This window comes from Falco peregrinus, chromosome 1 (assembly GCF_023634155.1).
Source record: "Falco peregrinus isolate bFalPer1 chromosome 1, bFalPer1.pri, whole genome shotgun sequence".
In the NCBI taxonomy this organism is placed as follows: domain Eukaryota; kingdom Metazoa; phylum Chordata; class Aves; order Falconiformes; family Falconidae; genus Falco; species Falco peregrinus.
In genome coordinates, this window is record NC_073721.1 from 82,194,766 (window position 1) to 82,214,084 (window position 19,319).

General features: G+C 43.4%; 1 protein-coding gene across 7 annotated transcripts in view; it reads left to right on the forward strand.

The window, feature by feature from the left end:
* Positions 1–19,319, forward strand: part of PRR5L (proline rich 5 like) — a 44,588-nt gene that overhangs the window by 11,245 nt on the left and 14,024 nt on the right. For all 7 annotated transcript variants that reach the window (XM_055790080.1, XM_055790094.1, XM_055790098.1 and 4 more), the window contains 4 exons: positions 1,178–1,451; positions 2,836–2,916; positions 6,391–6,439; positions 18,320–18,377. In XM_055790080.1, coding sequence (XP_055646055.1) covers positions 1,282–1,451; positions 2,836–2,916; positions 6,391–6,439; positions 18,320–18,377 — 358 coding nt within the window. In that variant the 5' untranslated portion in view covers positions 1,178–1,281. The remainder of the gene's footprint in view (positions 1–1,177; positions 1,452–2,835; positions 2,917–6,390; positions 6,440–18,319; positions 18,378–19,319) is intronic.

Here is a 19,319-nt window from a genome sequence, read left to right on the forward strand (position 1 = left end):
TGCAGAGGCGGGGTAGCAAAGTATGCTCAGCATGAAATGGGACTGGTCAGGTGAGAAGAAAGCTGTTCTCTTATATGTAAAAGAGTCAATTACAGTTTGGGGAGTGGAAAGAGTTTCCTGAAGCTGAGCACTCATCAAATTAGAAGCACGGTATAGATACACAACATTTCTTTTGCTGATTGTCTCTTTGTACATCTTCAGCATGAGGTGAAGTGGAAAAGAGATTTTGCTTTACATCTTTTGTGTGCAGTTCAGTTACACAAGTTTTTTAATTTGTTTTGTTGGGGTTTTTTCCCTCCTTTCTCCCACATCTCCATTGTCCAAACTGCCAACTACATCTACTGCTTGTATTCATCTGAAGTGGGGAGATCTCAAAGTATAGAAGCTTTGCTGAAGTGTTTTTTTGTGGTTTTTATCCAAGCTAACTTATATTTCTGTGGTTTACTTGGGGCTACATATTCATCTATATGGAGACAATGATCAGAGTGGAAAATACCGGCATTTTGTATTTGGCCTAGCAATTACTTCTCATTCTGTAGAAAACAAAACAAACAAAACTCTCAGAATATCTTGTTGCCAGACCTCTTTTGCAGAAGCTCCCTACTATATCTTTTTTGTGATGGACTAATAATGAGTGGGTTTATTCCCTTGCACAACACTTCTCAAAAAAAAAAAAAAAAAAGCATTGTATTTATTCATCTTTTCTTCCATTGTTCATCTTTTGTTCCTTTACTGGTGAAATAGTTTTATTTTCTCTTTCTCCAGTGTCTGCTATTTTATACAGGCTGAATGGTTAACTGTATTTAAAGGTATTTGTAAAGGGTTTTTTGTAAAGTAATTTGTAAACTCTGGCAGAAGAGTTTAGGCACCATGTTCATCTCTGCTAATTGAAATCAAGAGACCATGGTTGTATTTCTGGCTGGCTGAGTTGGGTCATTATTTAAGGGGCAAGATGGGAAAGGGGGATGCTGTTTAAGAACTCTCGAAGATTTGCCCAAATTTGCTGTTAGTGGGATAGGATATTTTCATCCCTCCTTTCTCTGTCTTGCTATATTCCTTTCTTTTTGCTTTGCAGGACTGCTTCAGTTTCTTTGACATCTTGCAATGCATGTCCATGTTGCAGCCTGACACTGTGGGAAACTGCTAGTCCAAGGCTGACTCTTTGCTCTTGCTGCAGGTTGAGTCCTTGGGTGTGAAGAATTGCTGACATCACTGAGATTAACACTTGGACCTTCAAGAGAAGAGGCTTTCTGACAGCCTTGCGTCACTCCACCTGACCCTATGACTGGAGGGTTCACCATAGCTCCATCTGTTGCTCTCCAGTTCCACAAGATGGGTTCGTTCAGAAGGCCCCGACCTCGCTTCATGAGCTCCCCCGTCCTCAGTGACCTGCCACGGTTCCAGGCTGCCCGGCAGGCTCTGCAGCTCAGCTCTAACTCTGCCTGGAACAGGTGAGCAGGACCCACCTGGGCTGAACTCTCGCCTTGCAGCAGCCCTGTGATAAGAATCCTGCGTGTCTTATCTTTGTGCTTCAGACCATTTACAGCTAAGCTTGTCTGTTTATAAGCATGCATGGATTTTTGGCATGCCCAAGCTTTGCCAGCATTGAAAGCCTTCATAGAGGTGAAAAAATTAGACCTACTAGTGTTCAACCTTGCTTTTGGCCAGGTTTGTTCAGAAGTACTGTCTTGAAGTAAAACAGAATTGCTCTTTGTTAATAGTTACATCTTTTAAGAACCATTTAGGAAAACACATTCCTACTATGGTAATAAAGACCAGTTTCTTAATGCACGACAGGCATTTATTTGCATATTATGCAGCTTTTACCACAGTCAAGTTCCTCTGGCAACTGCTAAGCTTGTGGCTTCCACCAGCATTTCCTATTGACAGCCGAATCCTGTCTGCTGTGTGTGTCACGCAGCAATGGCAACTGGAACAACAAGGTGTAGGGTGAAGAGTGAGAAATCCTAATCTGATCTGTTGCCAAAAGTGGGTGTTTCTACTTTCTCTTCTGCTACTATGCACCAGCTCTGTGCTCTGCAGACCCCCCTCTCTTGCTGACCTAGCTCAGCATATTAATGTTGCACAAAAGTGGCCCAGCAAAAACATGGCAGTTTTGTGCAGGATGGTGAGCTGAGTTCTCTGAAGCGTGCGAATGCCTTAACTGGACCACAGAAAGGAAAGCCTGTTAAGGGAATGATGACTCCTCTTGTTAGCCATGGCAAGACATGCTAAAGCATCTTTACACCGTCGCTTTGACTTCCTCTGTGCTGGTGAGAGAAGTATGAGTTGGAGGATGATCCAACAGCACTTTACAAGCATTAACAGGGCTTAAAGCTGGGTCTCTGTGAGGTGATGCTGGCTGCAGAATGCTTTCCAGCACAGCCAGGGTCCTGCCAGATGCTACAAATTGGGTGGCTCCTGCTAGCATCACTGGATAATGCAATGTGATGTGTTTGGCAGGTATTGCCAAAAATTTATGTCTCCTCAAAGTAACTAGCCTGCAGCATGCAGCAGAGATCCCCTAAACAGCTCTGTTAAAAAGAAATATCTGGTATGAATGTGTTCTTTGTGAACGATGTCTCTGTAACAACGTTCCCTTGCTTACTCTAGGCGCAACTTGAGGTTGGTTCTCCTGTCTTCTTTGAGGATGTAGGTAAATATGAGTGATGATTTCCAGGGGAGAAAGAATGGAAGTATTTAAGTGCAATTAACCTCTCTATCCCATTATGACCACTCGGTTTTTGGCAGCTAGCTCACATTGTGCTCAGTGTTAAATCATACTGGTGGCTGTTATTTATGGATGTTGTACTGTCTCACTTCTTTTTTTGGCAGTGTTCAAACAGCTGTGATAAATGTGTTCAAAGGGGGAGGCTTGCAGAACAATGAGCTTTACAGCCTCAATGAAAATATCAGGTAGGTTGCTGAAATGCGTGGAAAGGGTTTTTTGCTGCTGCTTGTTAGGTGTTTGCTTGTTTTTGCTCCCCTACAGAACCACAGTTAGAGGATATCGGTGGGTAGAGCAGGGACTGGACCAAATTTAGGCACAGCTTTGGGGTTTCAGGCTAATTTATTTTTTTGCTGTTGGGTGGAGTGAATAGCATGGGACGCTTCAATAGCATTTCTCTGACTTGTGTGGATGGTGTAGCTTTGACAAGGACAGGATGTGTATCGACTCGGATTGTAAGGATTTTGTCCCCTCCCAGGGAGTGTGCCTCTCCTGGCTGTTTTTTACACGTTTTTATCAGGGCATTCATGATGGTAGTAACATCTCTTTTCTGAACCAAAGCTTCTCAGAACCATCGAGTGTTTGAAATGAAAGCAAAACACAGCTTTTCATTTAAAAGCCTAATCTTCATTATGATAATTGCAGAGCAAGATCTGAAAATGCAATCCCTAAAGTTAAGAAAACCTAACATTTTCCAACGCTGACGCTACTGATGATTAAAAGTACTTTTTTTTTTTTTTTTAAAGCAGGTTTCGTGATTATCTGTGGTCTCATTCTGATTATTTGGAAAGTTTGGTTAGCAATAGATAGGATTGTAGAGTAGATAAAGAACAATTTATTCTTGCCTTTGTGCCAATTGCTGTTAAGAGGAGTATTGTCAGAGCTCGTGGGTGTACTTCCTCCTCCCTCTTTCCCACTACATTTGCGTTCATTCATCAAGAATTCTGTCATATAGGTTGCTCCACTTTTCCTTTTATATACCTCCCCCCCGCCTCCATTTGCATTTCTCCTTAGCATCAGGATTCAAATGGCAATTTCGGCTAAGTATGTACTAAGCAGCAATCTAAACTACCCCTTTCCCTAATTTCAAAATAAATGCACTTTGCAAGGCACAAGGCTCTGTCCTACTTGGTCTGCTCCCAAAGCTGAAAGTTTAATATAATTCCTTTTGAGAGCTGAGTGAGGACAGCGTCTCATGCTTTCATGGTATTTTAGTGTGTTCAGGTCAGAAGTCCTCAAGTTATGTTTCAGTACTTGGAGCAGTCTTAATTCTCCATGGGATGAGTATTTCTGTACATGAAAAGAAAAACAAATGTTGTAAGACTTCAGAAATACCTTAACCCACAGCCTTTTGGCAGACCTGGGAACCAGCTTCGGGTTTTGTGACTCGTCTGCCAGGCTGTTGCCCGCCATAGTTTGCCTTCCCAGTGCAAGTGGGTGCTCCTTCCCAGCCTCGTGGGGAGGCAGTGTGCTGCGCAGAGGAGCTGTGTTGCTTGGGCTTGACCCCGGTGGCAGGACCATACTCCCTTCCTGTGGGGTGCTGAAGTGGATCCAGGCTGTTGAGAGCTGGGTGAAGAACAGGAAATTCTTTGTGAGCCGTGTATGCTTTGTAAACAGCGCTGATGGTGGGAGGGGAAAGGTCCTCTTCCACGGACAGGCATTCCCAGGCAGTACTTGGAAGCACTCACCTTGAAATACATGATTAATGTTCCCGCAGGTGCCCTGAGCATTGGTTACATATCCAAAGGTCATTCTTTAAATAGCCCACTTTACCGTTCAAGTAGCTCAATAATGTCCCTCTAAGGAGCAAAGGACATGCATCTGCATGTATGTTTGTATGCACACCTGCAGCCTCGCACCTGTGACTCTTGATGTAGCTCGCAACACAATATTAGCTCTGTGTGTGTGTGAGGTGAATCTCTAGCTTGACACTGGGCAAAAAGCCAGACCTGTCAGACAGCCGACTCTTGTGTGCCATGAGGTCAAGCCGGTGGATTTTTCTGGTCTGTAGTTCTCCATTCAGCTCCTTGCTGGAAGTTATTAGATGCAGTGCTTTAAGTGCACAGTGCTTAGTTATTTGACAGTGGGAAACCCAGGAGACTTCTAAAGTAGGACAGTAATGACAGGACCAGGAGACAAGCAGGTGGCAACATTTTGCTCTGGATTGCTGCCACCAGGTTTTTATCTTGCTGTGATTTGGTATCATCTCACTGGATACTTTTTTTTTTTTTTGGTTTTTTTTTTTTTTTTTTTACTGCTCTGAAAGTCAGTTGTCACAGCAAGAGGAAAGGTAAGAAATGCCATCGGGAGATGGCATTTCAGGAAGGAGGAGGTGACCTGGCCATGATCAGGAGGAGCAGGAGGAGACTTCTCTCTTGGGTTCTCTCTAGGGTGCAAGTCTCTGGTAGCTGGGCTACCTGTTGTGGGCTTCTCAATCAGCTGCTGGAGAGCCCTGCAGATATTCTGCCAAAGCTGGTGGAAGAGTGTCTGGCAAATGGACCCCCAAAGATTTGTCTGGTTTACCCATCTCATAGAAATAGAAATGTGTTTTGAGATAGGCTGTCTGAATATAACCACTCAGACAGAGGAGTAAAGGCATGTTGGTGTGTGAATAAATGTAGAAGTGTTATGAAATGGTTTGGGAGGAAGGTTGCTGTCAAACTTTCAGCAAAGATTAGGAAAAGGTGGTGTAGTTTATTGGTAACAACATAGCCTGAGAACTGGATGGTCCTTAATAAAATGCCATTTTTGAGCACTGTTGATTATACTTCATGTTGGTGAAAAGCAGAACTCTTGGAACAGCAAAAAAAATTCAATGTTTCTCAGTGGAAAGTGTTAGGAACCTTTTAAATTTTAAGCAAAGTTTACTGCTACAGAATTTATGTTCACAGTCACTAAAAGTGCAAATGCACTGAAGTGTTGTGTGTTTTTAATGCTTCTTCTGATGTAAAACAATCCTGACTTTGGTATCAGAATTTTGAAATACAAATATGTATTGGGATGTAAAACTTCTATAAGAGCCTGATTTTAAAATCCAGCAGTTTGTATCAGAAATTAACTTTAGAGTGGCTTCTGCCTGCATGTATTTAAAACACGTCTTGTTAAATTTCTAGAATTTCTTTCTTGAAAAATATGCCTTTTTTTTTTTATTTTTTATTAAGTGAGGTAGTCATGGGGAAGCTGCAGCTTCTGCTTATGTGTTTACTTCGTTGCTCTTCTCCTTATCCTCCTACCTTCTACTTCCAAGAGAAAAGGAAGTACAGCATTAGGGAGATATGCTATCTTCGGTGAAAATGAAAGGCATCTTTTTTTTTAAACAAAAAGCAGGGAAAAATAGTGAATTTCAAACGAAGCCACTTTAAACTGTCTCCCCAACTTTCTGTGAATTCAGGAGGTGAACGGGTTTTTGCTTGTTCTAGCTGTATGGCTTATAAATAGAAGACTTCAGGGAAACTGTTTCATTCCTTCATGATTTGAGAATAGCCTCTGTAGACATTTGTAGAATATATACCTAAATGTAAAAGTAATCTAACTGTGGCCAAAATGACACATTCATACATACTCACGTGTCTTTGGTATGACTGGTAGTAAAGTGCGGATATACCTGTAAGAAATGACCAGCAATGGCTGTTATTTCATGGCTGCATTCCTTCTGTCTACAGACGGCTGCTGAAGAGTGAACTTGGATCCTTCATCACAGATTACTTTCAGGTATTACATGGTTTGCTTGCTTGCTTTTGAGGTTTGTTCTCTTCAGCTTTTTAGCCTATAAAAAATTAGGCCCCCTTATACATACATGTAGCCTCCGTGTTTCGTTTTTGTTTTGCTACAGAAGATGGAGGTACTGGACTTTTTTTAATGTGGGTTCATGTAGCCTTGGGAGTAATCATATTTATGGGCTTTGTGCTAAATTAAGTATAATCTTCCTTTGTGCTTAGGAAAGGCTGCTAGTAGCCTGCCAAGGTCAAGAAGGAATTCACTTGAACTTTATGAAAAGGTATCCCACCTTCTTTAAAGTTTTCTTTCACCCCTGTTTCTCTAGTATAGAGAATTCAGTAGTAGGTTTTCTGCAACATGGGCCAACAAAGGGGAAGAGAAAAGATAACAGCTGTCTGGTTTGGGCGGTGGGGGGCAGAGAAGGAAGTCCCTATCAGCAGGAAATCAACCTGGGTACTGTTTGCCTTTTAGTCCCACAAATACAAATGCAACCTGTGAAAAAGCAAAAGATGAAGGACGAAGGAAGACCTGATCAATCACAGTTGTGAATAAGTGTTAATTGCCTTCTATTGGTATGATACTGTCCAGACAGATGGAGGTTCAAATGTAACCACGTTAAAGTGTACTGGATGATTTTGAGAGAGCACTGATGGCTTTCAGTGTTCTAACTTGTTCAGTGTAGTGTTGAATAAAAAAAAAAAAAAAAAGAGGTAGCTGAAAACAAGGGGGTTTTCTTCCCTTTGAGTGAGAGGGAGAGAAAATTTCAGTACTTTCTGAAGCGGCTGACACTGCTGCGTACTGCGCTAACAGCTTAGAAAGGGGAAAAAGAAGAATAGTGTTGTTTCCTATCAGTATTCGATTACATGACTTAAAAAAAAAAAATACACTGTGCAATCAAGTGAGAAGCAAGCTCCAGCCCCAGGGGTAGTTGTGTTTCACTTCTTTAGACCCTCTCCTCACAAGTGGTTTACTGGAAAGAGTGGCTGCTGGCACCAAACGGCGGCATGTTTCCTAGGCTCTGAGTGTGTAACACTAAGTGCCTGGGTTAAGTGGAAATCTGCTACTGCTCCTGCTAATTTAAAAACAGGCAAATGTAAGTTTGCAACTAACACATGTGGCTAATTGAAATTTGAAAGGTCTTGATCAGGTGCCCAGGTACTACAGTGTTAGGCATGGGGTGTGAGGCTGGAATAAGCAGAAAATGTCCACAGGCAACTTCATGCACCTGTAAACCTGAAGAAGCTGAGCACGGTCTTGCAGGGTGTGAGGTGCGGAGGTATGTCTGTTACCTGGTTTTGAAAAGTCAGAGTTTACTGAAAGAGGCCTGGGTGGGTTCCAGTGCTAAGGAAGACACAGCTGCATCGTGTCACTGTGCAAGAGGAGTTAACTACTGCTGGGGACTGGATGGCTCCCAGCACCGGGGCTGGATTTGTTCTTTTCCCCCAGACTGTAAACCTCGAGCCTGTCACAGTCATGCTGGGGCTAGTGGCATTAGCTGAGACTCCTTGGATCTCTTAGTAGTAGAGCTGACAACTGAAGAGACTGCTTAGACTACAGCCTGATTGCTGCTGGAGGATGGATATCTGTGTTGCATTCCTCTTGGCAAGCTGAGGGCATCTGATCTTGTCCTGAGAGAAGGCTCTGATCGCCAGCACTGTTCCCTGCCAAAGCAGGAGAAGCTGTGTGCTCTCACCCTAACGGCAGGACCATACTTCTTCAGCCGCAGACCATGATTGCAGTGTAGGTGCTCAGCACTGAGCTACTGCTGGGAGAGCGGTGGCCTTCGCCTCGGCGAGCGGGCAGTGGAAGGGCCTGGCAGCGATCATCGCTGGGTTTGTTTTCCTGTCAGTCTGTCTGTTCACACTTGTACGAATACCTCACTGTATATGTACTAGTTCACCTGCAATTGCTATTCTCCCACTGAAGCCAAAGGGACTCAAACTTAATTTCTGTAATTTCTTTTTTCCCCTCTCAATGTTGAAAGGAGTTACTTGGCATCCGTCAGACTTAGCCTGAAGTAAAGCTCTTGGTGCTGGCAAGCCATGAGACTAACGTTGAGATAAGGGCTATTGTAAGAAATAAGCTTTTTTCCCTGCTGTGAGCTAAGATGCAGAATTATTTCTGATTCTAGACTCACAGCGCGTGGCAGTTGCCACTCCCTCCTTAATGTCTTTACTCAAAAATTCCTGTGTTGTGAAGTTGGGAAAGACTATTCATGTGCCAAAGAAGGGCTGACAACATTATTTCATTTGCCTGTGGGTACAGTTTCACTGCAGATGCCAGCTGATTTACAGCAGTACTGCTGCAACCTAAATGAGCAGAGTTGAATCAGGCTGCTGATTTGACTAGAAAGTAACCTTGAAAGAAAAAATAAAGTTTTCAACTACTTCCTTTGACTTGTGCTCATCTCCTCTGGTGTGGGTGAAGTAATGGGAGTGGGCCACCAGGATGGGGAGTGGAGAGGAAGTGCGTCTTCTGGCTGTAACTTCCTCCTCCGTTTGTTAAAGCCCACTGAAAAGCTATCCCAAGAACCAAGTTTACTGTTCTTTTAGATTGAAATGGACCCTAGAGGATCTGCTCTCAGGTGTAACCAGGCAGCTTTAAATGTCCTAGCAGCAATTAGAGCAACTAACTGGATCATGTAATATTTAGATGTGATAAATTTACTTAAAATTTTTCCATTTCTTATGCCACAGCAATTGTAATAGGAGCCAGTAAGATAGTATTTAAAATCACGTTTTCCATTGTTTTAAGAGATCTGGCTCTTACATTAGGTATATTTTACACATATGCGCACAATTTTTCTAACCGCTGAATATTCAATACTAAAATAAAGCAGAACTTTTATAGTGAGACGAATCTACCTTTGCAATCAACTTGATTTGATTACTCACAAGTCCTTTTCACCAATGCTCATACAAATCACCACATTTAGCTCCTGGAGTTGCTGAAGGAATGTTTAGGAAATGGATGGGGTTTAGGCAGCTTTCCTCTGCTACCAGACTCTCATCATACCAGAATTACTGAGTCTGGTTTGTATTTGAAAGAGAAATGTAATTCCTGCAAGGGTTTCAGTGGGAAGGGAGATGTTTCATTCTGCAGCAGATTCGTGTTTATAAATCCGCTGTTTTAGCAACCCTATTATATATGCAAGCCATCTCCTTGGATCGGCATCTGAGTGTAGATGCCAGATAGCCGGGATTCATAATATTTGCTGCAGATCTGCCTTAAAGCAAATATTCATACCCCAGGATTGCCAGTACTGACTTTGCGTGTGAACTGCTCCAATAGTTTCCTGCTGCTGAGAAGGGGCACTTTGTACCCACCCCTCTGCTCCGTAACCCAGCAGGGCACCATCTGCTCTCACTGCTGGCTTAGCTCTCTGGTGATCAGCTGAACTGCAACAGGGAGGAATCCTATGACCATGAAAGGTGAGAGCCTGGGATTAGGAGGAACAGCGTGTATTGGTGACCAGGACTTCTCTGAGGCAGCTGTAAGGCTTTTCGGATAAGCTCCCTTTGTGCTGTCTGACCCTTGTGGTTGTGGAGAAACTTTTTGAAATATAAAAGGAGTGAGTGTTGATAAATTGATGCATTATCTTCCTGATTCTGCAAACAGCCTGAAACAAAACCTTTGGAAAGGATGAACTGCTTTGTTTCACTCTCTGGGGGCTTGTTAATCTTGAAACTCACAGGGGAAAATGGAAATGCTAGCTATTTCACATCTAACCACTTTAGCAGAACTGCCCGGTTTATGCACATTAACTCCAAACTGTCTCCTCCCGAGGTGGAGAGACCCAATTCCTTGCCAGGCACTGTAACCTCTCCCAGCACCCATGGGCTGCAAATGCAGAAAGTCAGGTGCCCAGAGTTGTCATCTTTCCACTCTGTGGTCTGCTGCCTGTGCTGGCAGGGCTGGTAGGTGAGGGATGGCAAACGGACTGTATTTAATGCAGTGAGAGCTTTGGTGTCTTAAAACCAGAAGTCAAGCTGTTGCAGTGCAGAGCTGTGGGAGGTGACAAGGAGTTAGTGACTCGGAGTCAGGCCCAGCTTTCTGTTTGTATGCAAAACCATAGAAACCACAATATGCAAATACCCGTGTTGCTGGGGTGTCCAGCAGAGTAAGAATAGCAAGATGATAATGGATAGCTGCAAAAGTAAGCAGCAGTGGTGATGAGGCATGCCCAGACCCAAGCCTCAATTGATTTTGCCCCCTCCCTTCAGAGCGGCCAGAACTGGGACGGTACACCTTGCTGTGGTCAGAGTCCCTCTCGCTGTAGGTAAGCTGGCTGTGCAAGGGGGCTGCGGTGGTGGGGGAGACATGCCCTCCTGCTGCTGCTGCGGCACTGTAAAACTTTTGCTTAAGTCCCTGGTGCATGTCTTTCTCAAACTCCAGCCTATCCGGCATCTCTCTTGATGCTTGCTCTCCGTTGAGAGGCTGCTTTGTAAAGCCATGCTACAGCTGAAAATGGTGCGTGTCCCTCTCTCCTGCTTAGCCAAAGAGAAAAACCTGGTGCATGTGACATTTCTCTCCTTGGTGCCAGGTTTCTATTTCTACCTGCTTCAGAGCAAGGCAAGGAAGTAGTTGTGTATGTTATTGGAGTGGTGGTTGTTGCTGGATGAAGGCAGCAGTAGCTCTTCTCTGGCCAAATGCCATCCCATGCCTGCTGCCAGGGGCTGCAGCAGCTCAGCTGCAGCACAGGGGGAAAGAATGGTCACTTGTGTGATTTGCAGAGCTCAGCTGTGTGTCTGCGATACTCTTTTGTGTCAAGCTGGTCTTTATTATTGTATTTCTTTCCTTGCTGGCTGGGAACCTCTGTTCATGCAGGTCTGCTGATTATTTCTGCTTCATCTGGCACTTTCTAGGACTGAGCTTTCATGGAGCAGCTCCAGAGATTCCATAGCAACTGCCCAGCTTCGTTATCATGGACAGGGTCACCCGGCAGCTCAGCCCCATTACTGTGAGCTGAGCAGAGGACCTAGCCCTGGGTGGCAGTGGCAGTGGGGACACCTGCTTCAGGCCCTGCGTGCACTGGCTTTGTAGACATGAGTGATTCACTTGAAATGGTGCGAGGTTGCTACCCCTCGAAGTGTAGCGTGGTGTGACATGCTGTGCCCTGGCTAAGCAGGGCTCCCACCTGGGGCGCTGACTCATCAGTGCAGAGCTGGTGGCCCGACCATGGGATTTTCCCGTAGCTGCTGCCTTGCTTGACACCTTGTGGTCTAGATCAAAGCGGTGCTGCCTACTCGGTCTGCCCAGTCTGCTCTCCTTATTACTCTCCCTGCCTCACTTGTTTTAAGTGAGCTTTCTTTTTTATCTGTTTTGAACAGATCTGTCTCTAGAAGAGGAATTTTAGGATGTTATTTCATATTTATCTTGCAATTTATTATCTATGTAGGATCAAAATGATCTCTCTTCTTCTGTCACTATCTCCCCTCTTTCTAGAGGAAGAAGAAAAGGACAGGGGGGATGTTCCAGGTGTGAGATGCTGCAGCTCACACAGATTTGCATTTTGTAAAACACTGCCAAGAAGTAGGTAGGTGTTTGTGTACAACTGGCAATAACTTTGTAGAAAATACTTGCCAAGTAACTTTGGGTGATGCTTTTTCCTCAAATTAACATCAGATTATCCAAGAAATAGTGTCTATGCACTTGTAGAGCCTGTAAAAATGTGGTTCAATACTAGAACACAAAGCCTCAGTTGCCTAGAAGAGAGTGCTGCGTTTAAGAAATGCTGTAATGTGTAGAAGAAAAAAGTTGGGTTTTTTTTCACCCAGAAAAATAGAGTCAATTATTTTGAGTTTTCTCTGGATTAGTTTATTCCTGTTCCAAGCTTACAAGCGTATGTTTCTGTTTGATGAGCTAGTATTGATTTGTTTATTCTAATCTGGCTTCTTAAAGGCATACTAGCCATGTTTGGCTTGGAAACTTAAAAGGAAACTGAAATTTGTCTGTGATTAAATGGATGTTCATGTCAACTTTTTTCCCCCCAAGAATAGTGGCTTATTAGGAATAGTAATATTTTCTTGATTAACAGGAGAATTCCTTTGTGTCTTGCTACACTGCAGAGACAAGGCTTTCAGATGAGATGTGAAGTCGCCTGTGATGGCTTGAGCCTCCTCGATGTTTTCTGTGGAGCTACTGCCAAAACTACTTAGCTGCTTTTCACCACCCTTCAACTTGCATGTAGCAAGCTGTGCTAGTGGTAGGGCTATCGCTCCAAAATTCTTCCTGTTGGTTCTGCCCAGAGGCTGTCACTGCGACCAGGCTGCTAGGAAAGTGCTCCTGACAGGCAACATCTCTATCTTTGGCAAGTCAGATGGATACGATTTTGCATGGCACGTAGTTGGAGCCTGCACAGGAAGGGCCTCCATGGTCCCTGTTGGGGATGGCCAGCTCCTGGCAAGGTAGAGGAGGGAGAAGGTGCCCATTACTGCTAGTTTGAGAGAGGAGCCCCAGCTGTTGTGCCTGGGACAGCTTCCACCTTCAGTCATTGTGCTGGGGGAACTGGAATTGTTTCTCTGGATGTGGATGGAGAAACTTGCCTCAGTTTCTCTAACAGGAGAGGAAGGGGAAAATATCTGTGCTGGGAAAAAGGAATTACCTGGAAAGTGCCTGTGCTTTACAGCATGGTGTGTGACTGCCTTCAGATTATTTTTTTTTGTTACCAACGATTTCAGCACAGCTTCCTTTGCAAGAGTAACAAACACACATGTATTGTGGGAGGGTTTCTGCTGAGGAAGAAGGAAAAGTGGTTTTTCTGGAGCTTTGAATACTGTCTGCCAAAACTGGGGCATTTGAAAACTTACTTAAGGCTTTGTCTTTGCTGCACTTGGTGGTGGTTTACCTGAAACAGCTATTGTGCTTTTCTGTGCTGAGAAAAGTAGGGGGGTTTCAACCTGCAAGATTTCACAAGCCCACTTTTATCTGCTGCAAAACATCTCTCCAAATTTCTCGACTGCATGTACATGCGGGGGGTTAACCTGGGGCTTTGTTTCTCTGCAGTGCATGCTTCAGCATAGCAAGAGTAAGGGCAGGATTGCAGCACCCACAATGAGCGTATAGCAGCTTGTGGTGTCCCAACAGCAGGGTGAGGACTTCACCCTGGGGATCCTGGGAAAGCTGATCTGGGGAGGGGAGGGAATAACTGCCTCCCCAAGTGCACAGTTCAGCTGTAATTGCAAAGAAATGGAAGGTGGCAGCTAAACTTTTTCAAATAAATGCACCCTTCAAACTCACTTGGTGTAAGTCTTCATCTGGTCTTACTTGCAAATAGAAGATTTATTTCTCCTCTTAGCTCTGTGCCTCTGTGTTGCCTCTGGCAACCAGGGATAAAGCAGTAAAATGAGACTTGCAATCTAGACAAGGTCTGATACAGACCTCCACTGCAGCTGCATTTATTAGATTGTATTTATTTGTCAGAAAACCCTGTAGGGTTTTTTAATGAAAATTTACCTGTCTGGCTTGATCTGAGGGGGTAATATTTGTATTGAATCTGTTCCTAAGCCTGTGACTTTAGCAGAAAAGACATAAGTAAAATGTCCAGATATTTTTAAGATGAGGAGAAGAGAAATGAAGTGTAGTTTTTTGTTTGTTTTTTTTTTTTAAATTATTTTTTCCTTTTTCAGTAAGTCTCTCTTCCACAGGAAAAGGGAAAATTTGCGAGGGTAATTGCAACATCTGCAGGAACTGTATGGAGCTAAGTTTTTTTTTTTTCTTCTTCTTTTTTTTAAGAAACCTTAAGAATGAGATGATGCAATCTATTTAGCATATGGAATTACTGATAATGCATTCATGAGAGCATTATAAATTCTTTACTACAGGGTAACGATTGATATATCTGTTTTTATAGATAGAACTGTGCTGCTCATGAAGGTGTACAAATGCATATTTTTCTGCTGACATAGCTGTAAAACACAAAAAAATATCTCTGAAAGTAGAAAGCATTGTTAATACTAACCTACAAGCAAAGTAACTGGAAAATCGTATCCACAGTGCTTACAAAGATTGTAAGTTGAAACGTAATGTTTTTGCACAGATAGAGAAGGAATTTCTATTTCTTGAGAAGAACACAAGAAAATAAGTGTGACACCCTCATATATACGTGTGTGTATACAGTTTTTTATTCTATAGTAATTAAAAATGGCACAGCATTAAAGACCAGCTGTAAATTTTCCCTGCAATATATGAGAGGTAATTACCTTGAACGATAGGTTGAAAAATAAAGGATTATAGAGGTACTTCATTAATAAATTGAAAGCAATTGGAAGGGTAAAAGTGCAATATCACTTCAAACATTATCTTATTGTTCAGGAAGAAAAAGATTTACAGCGTAAGTGGGTTTCACTCCTCCCCCCCCAATTTTTTCCTTTCTAGATTTTTCTCCCTCCTTTTCCACATTGTTTTTTCCTGGAAAGTCTGTTGTTGTCGTTGTTGTCCAGTGCCTGACATGTGCAGTCATTTATTTGTATTTCTGCTAGAGAATCTTTGCAAAATAGCCACCTTCCATTAGCTGATCACGTTTGGAAATGCTGAACATTTTTTTTCATTGTGTGAACTTATTTATCCAACTTGCTAATTGCTGTTATCATAGCCCAGGTGAAAAGTATCTCCCAGACACATTCCCTTTGCAGCTTACTCATCCTTTGGCAGCCCTGTTCCTCCTGTGCTCTGCTGGGAACTTTGGCTTTCTCTTCGTCTCAATCCTAACGTTCACCCCGGTGGAGGAGTGAACCCTAGACAAAGGCCCCCCAGCCATTAAAAATTTCTCACTGACAAGTTCCCTTTGCTCCCTGCAGCCCTTTGTCACGTTGGTGACAATAAAATCAGAAAACAGGCTTCTGCAGGAAGGGGGCGGAATTCCATAGCACAAAAAACTGCAGAAGGTGGTGGACCTTTTTTTTTTTTTTTTCAGAATCAAGGTATGGCTTTTTGGCTAAAACTGAGTAAGCTGTTATAAGCAGGGTGAGATATCACAGGTCATGGAGGTGGCGTGAGCTGCCAGACCCTCGGTGGTGCATGTGCCGCTGGAGGTCCCTCCATGCCTGCTAACCTGTGTGGGCAGCAGTGTCGTGGAAGGAGTCAGCACAGACCAAAACATACCCTCCTCAACTGACAGCCATGCACTCTGTGAAGCCTAAAAGCAGCTGCTTTGTTGTCTGCAGTATTGCCAGAGAGCTCTGCTTTTTACCTGTTGGCATCCACAGCTTTTCAGCTGCAGTGAGTGAGAGTCATGTCATGTCTGCGAGCAGGTTCAGAAGGTCACAGGCAAAAGTGCTTTGGGCTCTTGTCTCCACATGGTCACCTGTGTGTGGAATAGCAATTTTAGCACCTCTGACAAACAGGACTGTTCAAGTCAGATCTGATTCCTGTGCTGAAATTACTAGGATTGGTTGAGTATTGAAATTTGTTTAGAGCTTGACTATACTGCATGGATAGGATTGCTTTTGCACTCTGCTAGAGCTAGTAAGGGTCAAAGTTTTGTGACTTGGATGGGCGGTTCAAATAATACAGTTTCATTCCACATGTTGCTCCTAAAATGCTGTGGGGTTTTTGTGTAACTAATTTAAAAAGAACATAAATTCTACATTATTTTGGGAATAAGGCCATACCAAATATTTTTGGGGTTGAATTCTGAAACAAAGCCAAAGCCACCTGCTAGCATGGGCAAATTACCTTGATTACAAGCATGACCAATAATTATTTTTCCCTTGTATGCACTACACTATATTTAACTGTTATTGCTACTAACAGAACTTACCACTGATTAATTGGTTGGCCATTAGCCTCCTTATGTCATGACTGAATTCTGAATACAGATTAGGGGATGCAGGTTGGGTTGGTTTTTTTTTTTAAAGAGATATCTCAAAAATACTTACATCTGGTGCATTTGAGACAAGTAAGCCATTGTAGCAAAACATGAGTTAACGTTTTAATGTGAAGTAGCCATGAGATGGGACAACAGCCAAGGAAAGGTACCCATTTCCTCTCTGTGGTATAATACCACACTTCTTTCACACTATGAAGAAGACAATGCCCATACAGTCTTATCTTGACTTAAGACAAAACTTTTCACAGAAGTTCCCCCTACTACCCATAGCATGTGAGGTGACTGGTGAGCTTGTATGGCTTGTTCTTTCTTCCAGGCCCTTTTTGCTGAAATCTTGACAAAGATGCAAGTGGAAAATTTTCTCTCTGATATTGCACTGGCGCCCAGACCCAGGGGGTCTCAGAGCTCACCTTGCACGAGATGAGATTCGAAAGGAAAAGGAGTTTCTTGAATTCAGCCCCTGATTTTATTACTTGCAGTGTTTTCCTACCTGCCAGCTTTTTGAATATAAATTCTCCACCAGGGAAATGCATCCAGAGGTGTTTGCTTACTGATAGGATGTATGGTGGTCTCTTAAATCCCTTAGCCTCTCTCTACTTGGAGTCTGTCTGATTACATACTATTTAGGGAAAAGCCCTTCCTTTTCTACACATTTAAGTGATGTCTGATGCTAGCAAGCAGGATTTTCAAGTCACAAGCTTTTCTTTTATTCTGGGAATGAAGTACAAGCGGAGGATGTCACAGAGCAACACTTCCTCCTTTTTATTCCTTTCCACAGTACCCCGGTGTAATATTGCTTCTTGTGGGGAGGATGCGGAGGTGTGCTGCTCTCTTTGCTTGGGGTGGCATACATGGTTACCTGCTTGAGTGTGTCACAAATGAACCAGCCTGGTATATGGTTACAGAGGGAAGGTATATCATCCAGAGCAGCAGCGCAAGGGCAGGTGTGCAGTACAGCAGCTCATCAGGAGGCCCGGGTAGTTGTCCAGGCACTGAGGTAATGGCAGTGTCCACTGACAGTGAAAAAAGATGTTCCTTGTTCCTCAGCTGGTGAAAGGTTGAGAGGTGCATGTTTGACCTGGTTACCCATTAAAAACAAAACTTGAAGGATGAACATGAGAGCAGGAGAGGTCTCTGAATATTGTGCACTACCCTGATACTGAATCCTTTCAAAGGGACAGAAGGCTTTATTCTCTGTCAAAATAATCTCTGTGGTAGGACTGAACCTTTTAGGATGCAATGATAGCGTGTTTTGTGGTGATAGCAGCTCCTTTCTCTGGGATTCTCAAAGCTTTTCAGAATAACTGATTCACCTAGTGCTGTTGGGAGAACAAAAATGTAGGTGTCATTTTTGCACCATTCTTATGTTTGGGGAAATGGGAACAGAAAGCGTATCAGATATTTAGATGTCTGCAAACAGGCACATAGATATCTTGATCAGTCTGGTCTCTGTGACAGTTCAGTTTATCTAGAAAGACTAGCTCCTGTCACTGCTTCTGCCGCTTGGGACTGAATACTGAGATGATCTAACTGCTCAGTATAGCAAAAAAAAGCCTCATAGAAAAATAATAGGTAGGAATAGAGAAGTAAGTGTCAAGGGAGCTGAACTGGCTTACCATACAGTCGGGCAAGTACTGAACTAGAGCAAAGGAGGAAGAGAGTGGGACACTTTGATCATTTGGCCCTTTGATCACCTCCATCATGTGACTGAGGGTATAGCTTATGTAGCTGTACTCTTCTGTTGAGAACCATTTTGTTTTCTTGACTCCTTCCTTCACCCAGGACAGATCTTTTCTTCCCACTTCTGGCAAGTGTTTCAACTATCTGCCGTGTTCTCATGTCTGGCTGAACAAGAGGGGGTTACTGAATGTAGAACACTCACAGTAAGACCAGGACTGGTGGTGGTGCTGGGAGAAAGTGCTACGATATGACTAATCTTTAGATAACTGCATGCAAAGCAGATAACATCTGAAAAAGATTTATTCTTCCATGTTTATTTTAAATCTCAGAAAAGGCAAATGCATGTCTCTCTTCTCTCTTGACAGAACCAGCTCCTTGCGAAAGGTTTGCTGTTTATAGAGGAGAAGGTTAAGCTGTGTGAAGGCAAGTATTATAAGAAACCTGTTGTGGAAGGGAGTTGTGCTTTGATGTTTGGTCAAACAAGATGATCCCCATGTCTGCAAAGCATACAGTCCTTTCTGTTATTGTCTTAGGGTATCATATAAGCTCTCAGGAGCCAGGATGCACTGCAGCCTTTCTAAAGCTTAAGAGCTGGTGGGCTGTTTGTATAGCCATGTAGCTGCAACACTCCCACTAGTCATGTTTTCATAGCAAAAGCAGTTGCAAGACTGCTAAGATCTGCCTTCTGCCTTTTATTTCTCAATGTGATTTGCAGCTCAATGTAATCACGATTTTGGTTACTGTGTCATGCTTTTGAGAGCTGAACTAATAGGCTTTGTGTAAATTTAGAGAAAAAAACAGTCACTTGGGTGGGAATTAAATCCTTCAAGAAAGAAGCTGATCACACATGAAGTTCTGTTCAAACCACTGGGGTACAGATGCTTGCCCCCACAGAGCCTGTGGACAAAGACCAGTGTGGCGCAGCCACTCTGTGTTGGATGTGTGGGGAGTTAGTCACGTATATTAACAGTTGCTCAAGCAGAGCAAGCTCTCTAGAGCACATGTCTTTATTCAAAGCTAGGCTGCTGTTTGATTTGACCCAGTTTTGTAGCCTGTTAGGGAAGATCCCTTGCTAATCACCAGCGTGCTGTATCTGGGTCATTAAATGCCAATAGACACTTACAGTCTTGCATCATTGTTGGTGCTGGGTTCCTCTGCACCATTCTTCACCAAGTGGCTTCTCCATCCCGCCAGCAGGCTGCAGGACTCAGACCCTAAAGGAGCTGTGCAGTTGCCAGCCTCCTGCTTGGTGCGTGCTTCTTCAGCACTGGCCCTGTGAGGAAGGGAAAGAAGGCAGATTCATGCATTTTCCCGAATGTGGGTACCTGCCCTGCCACTGCCAGCTTTTCAGAATGAGTGCTGTGC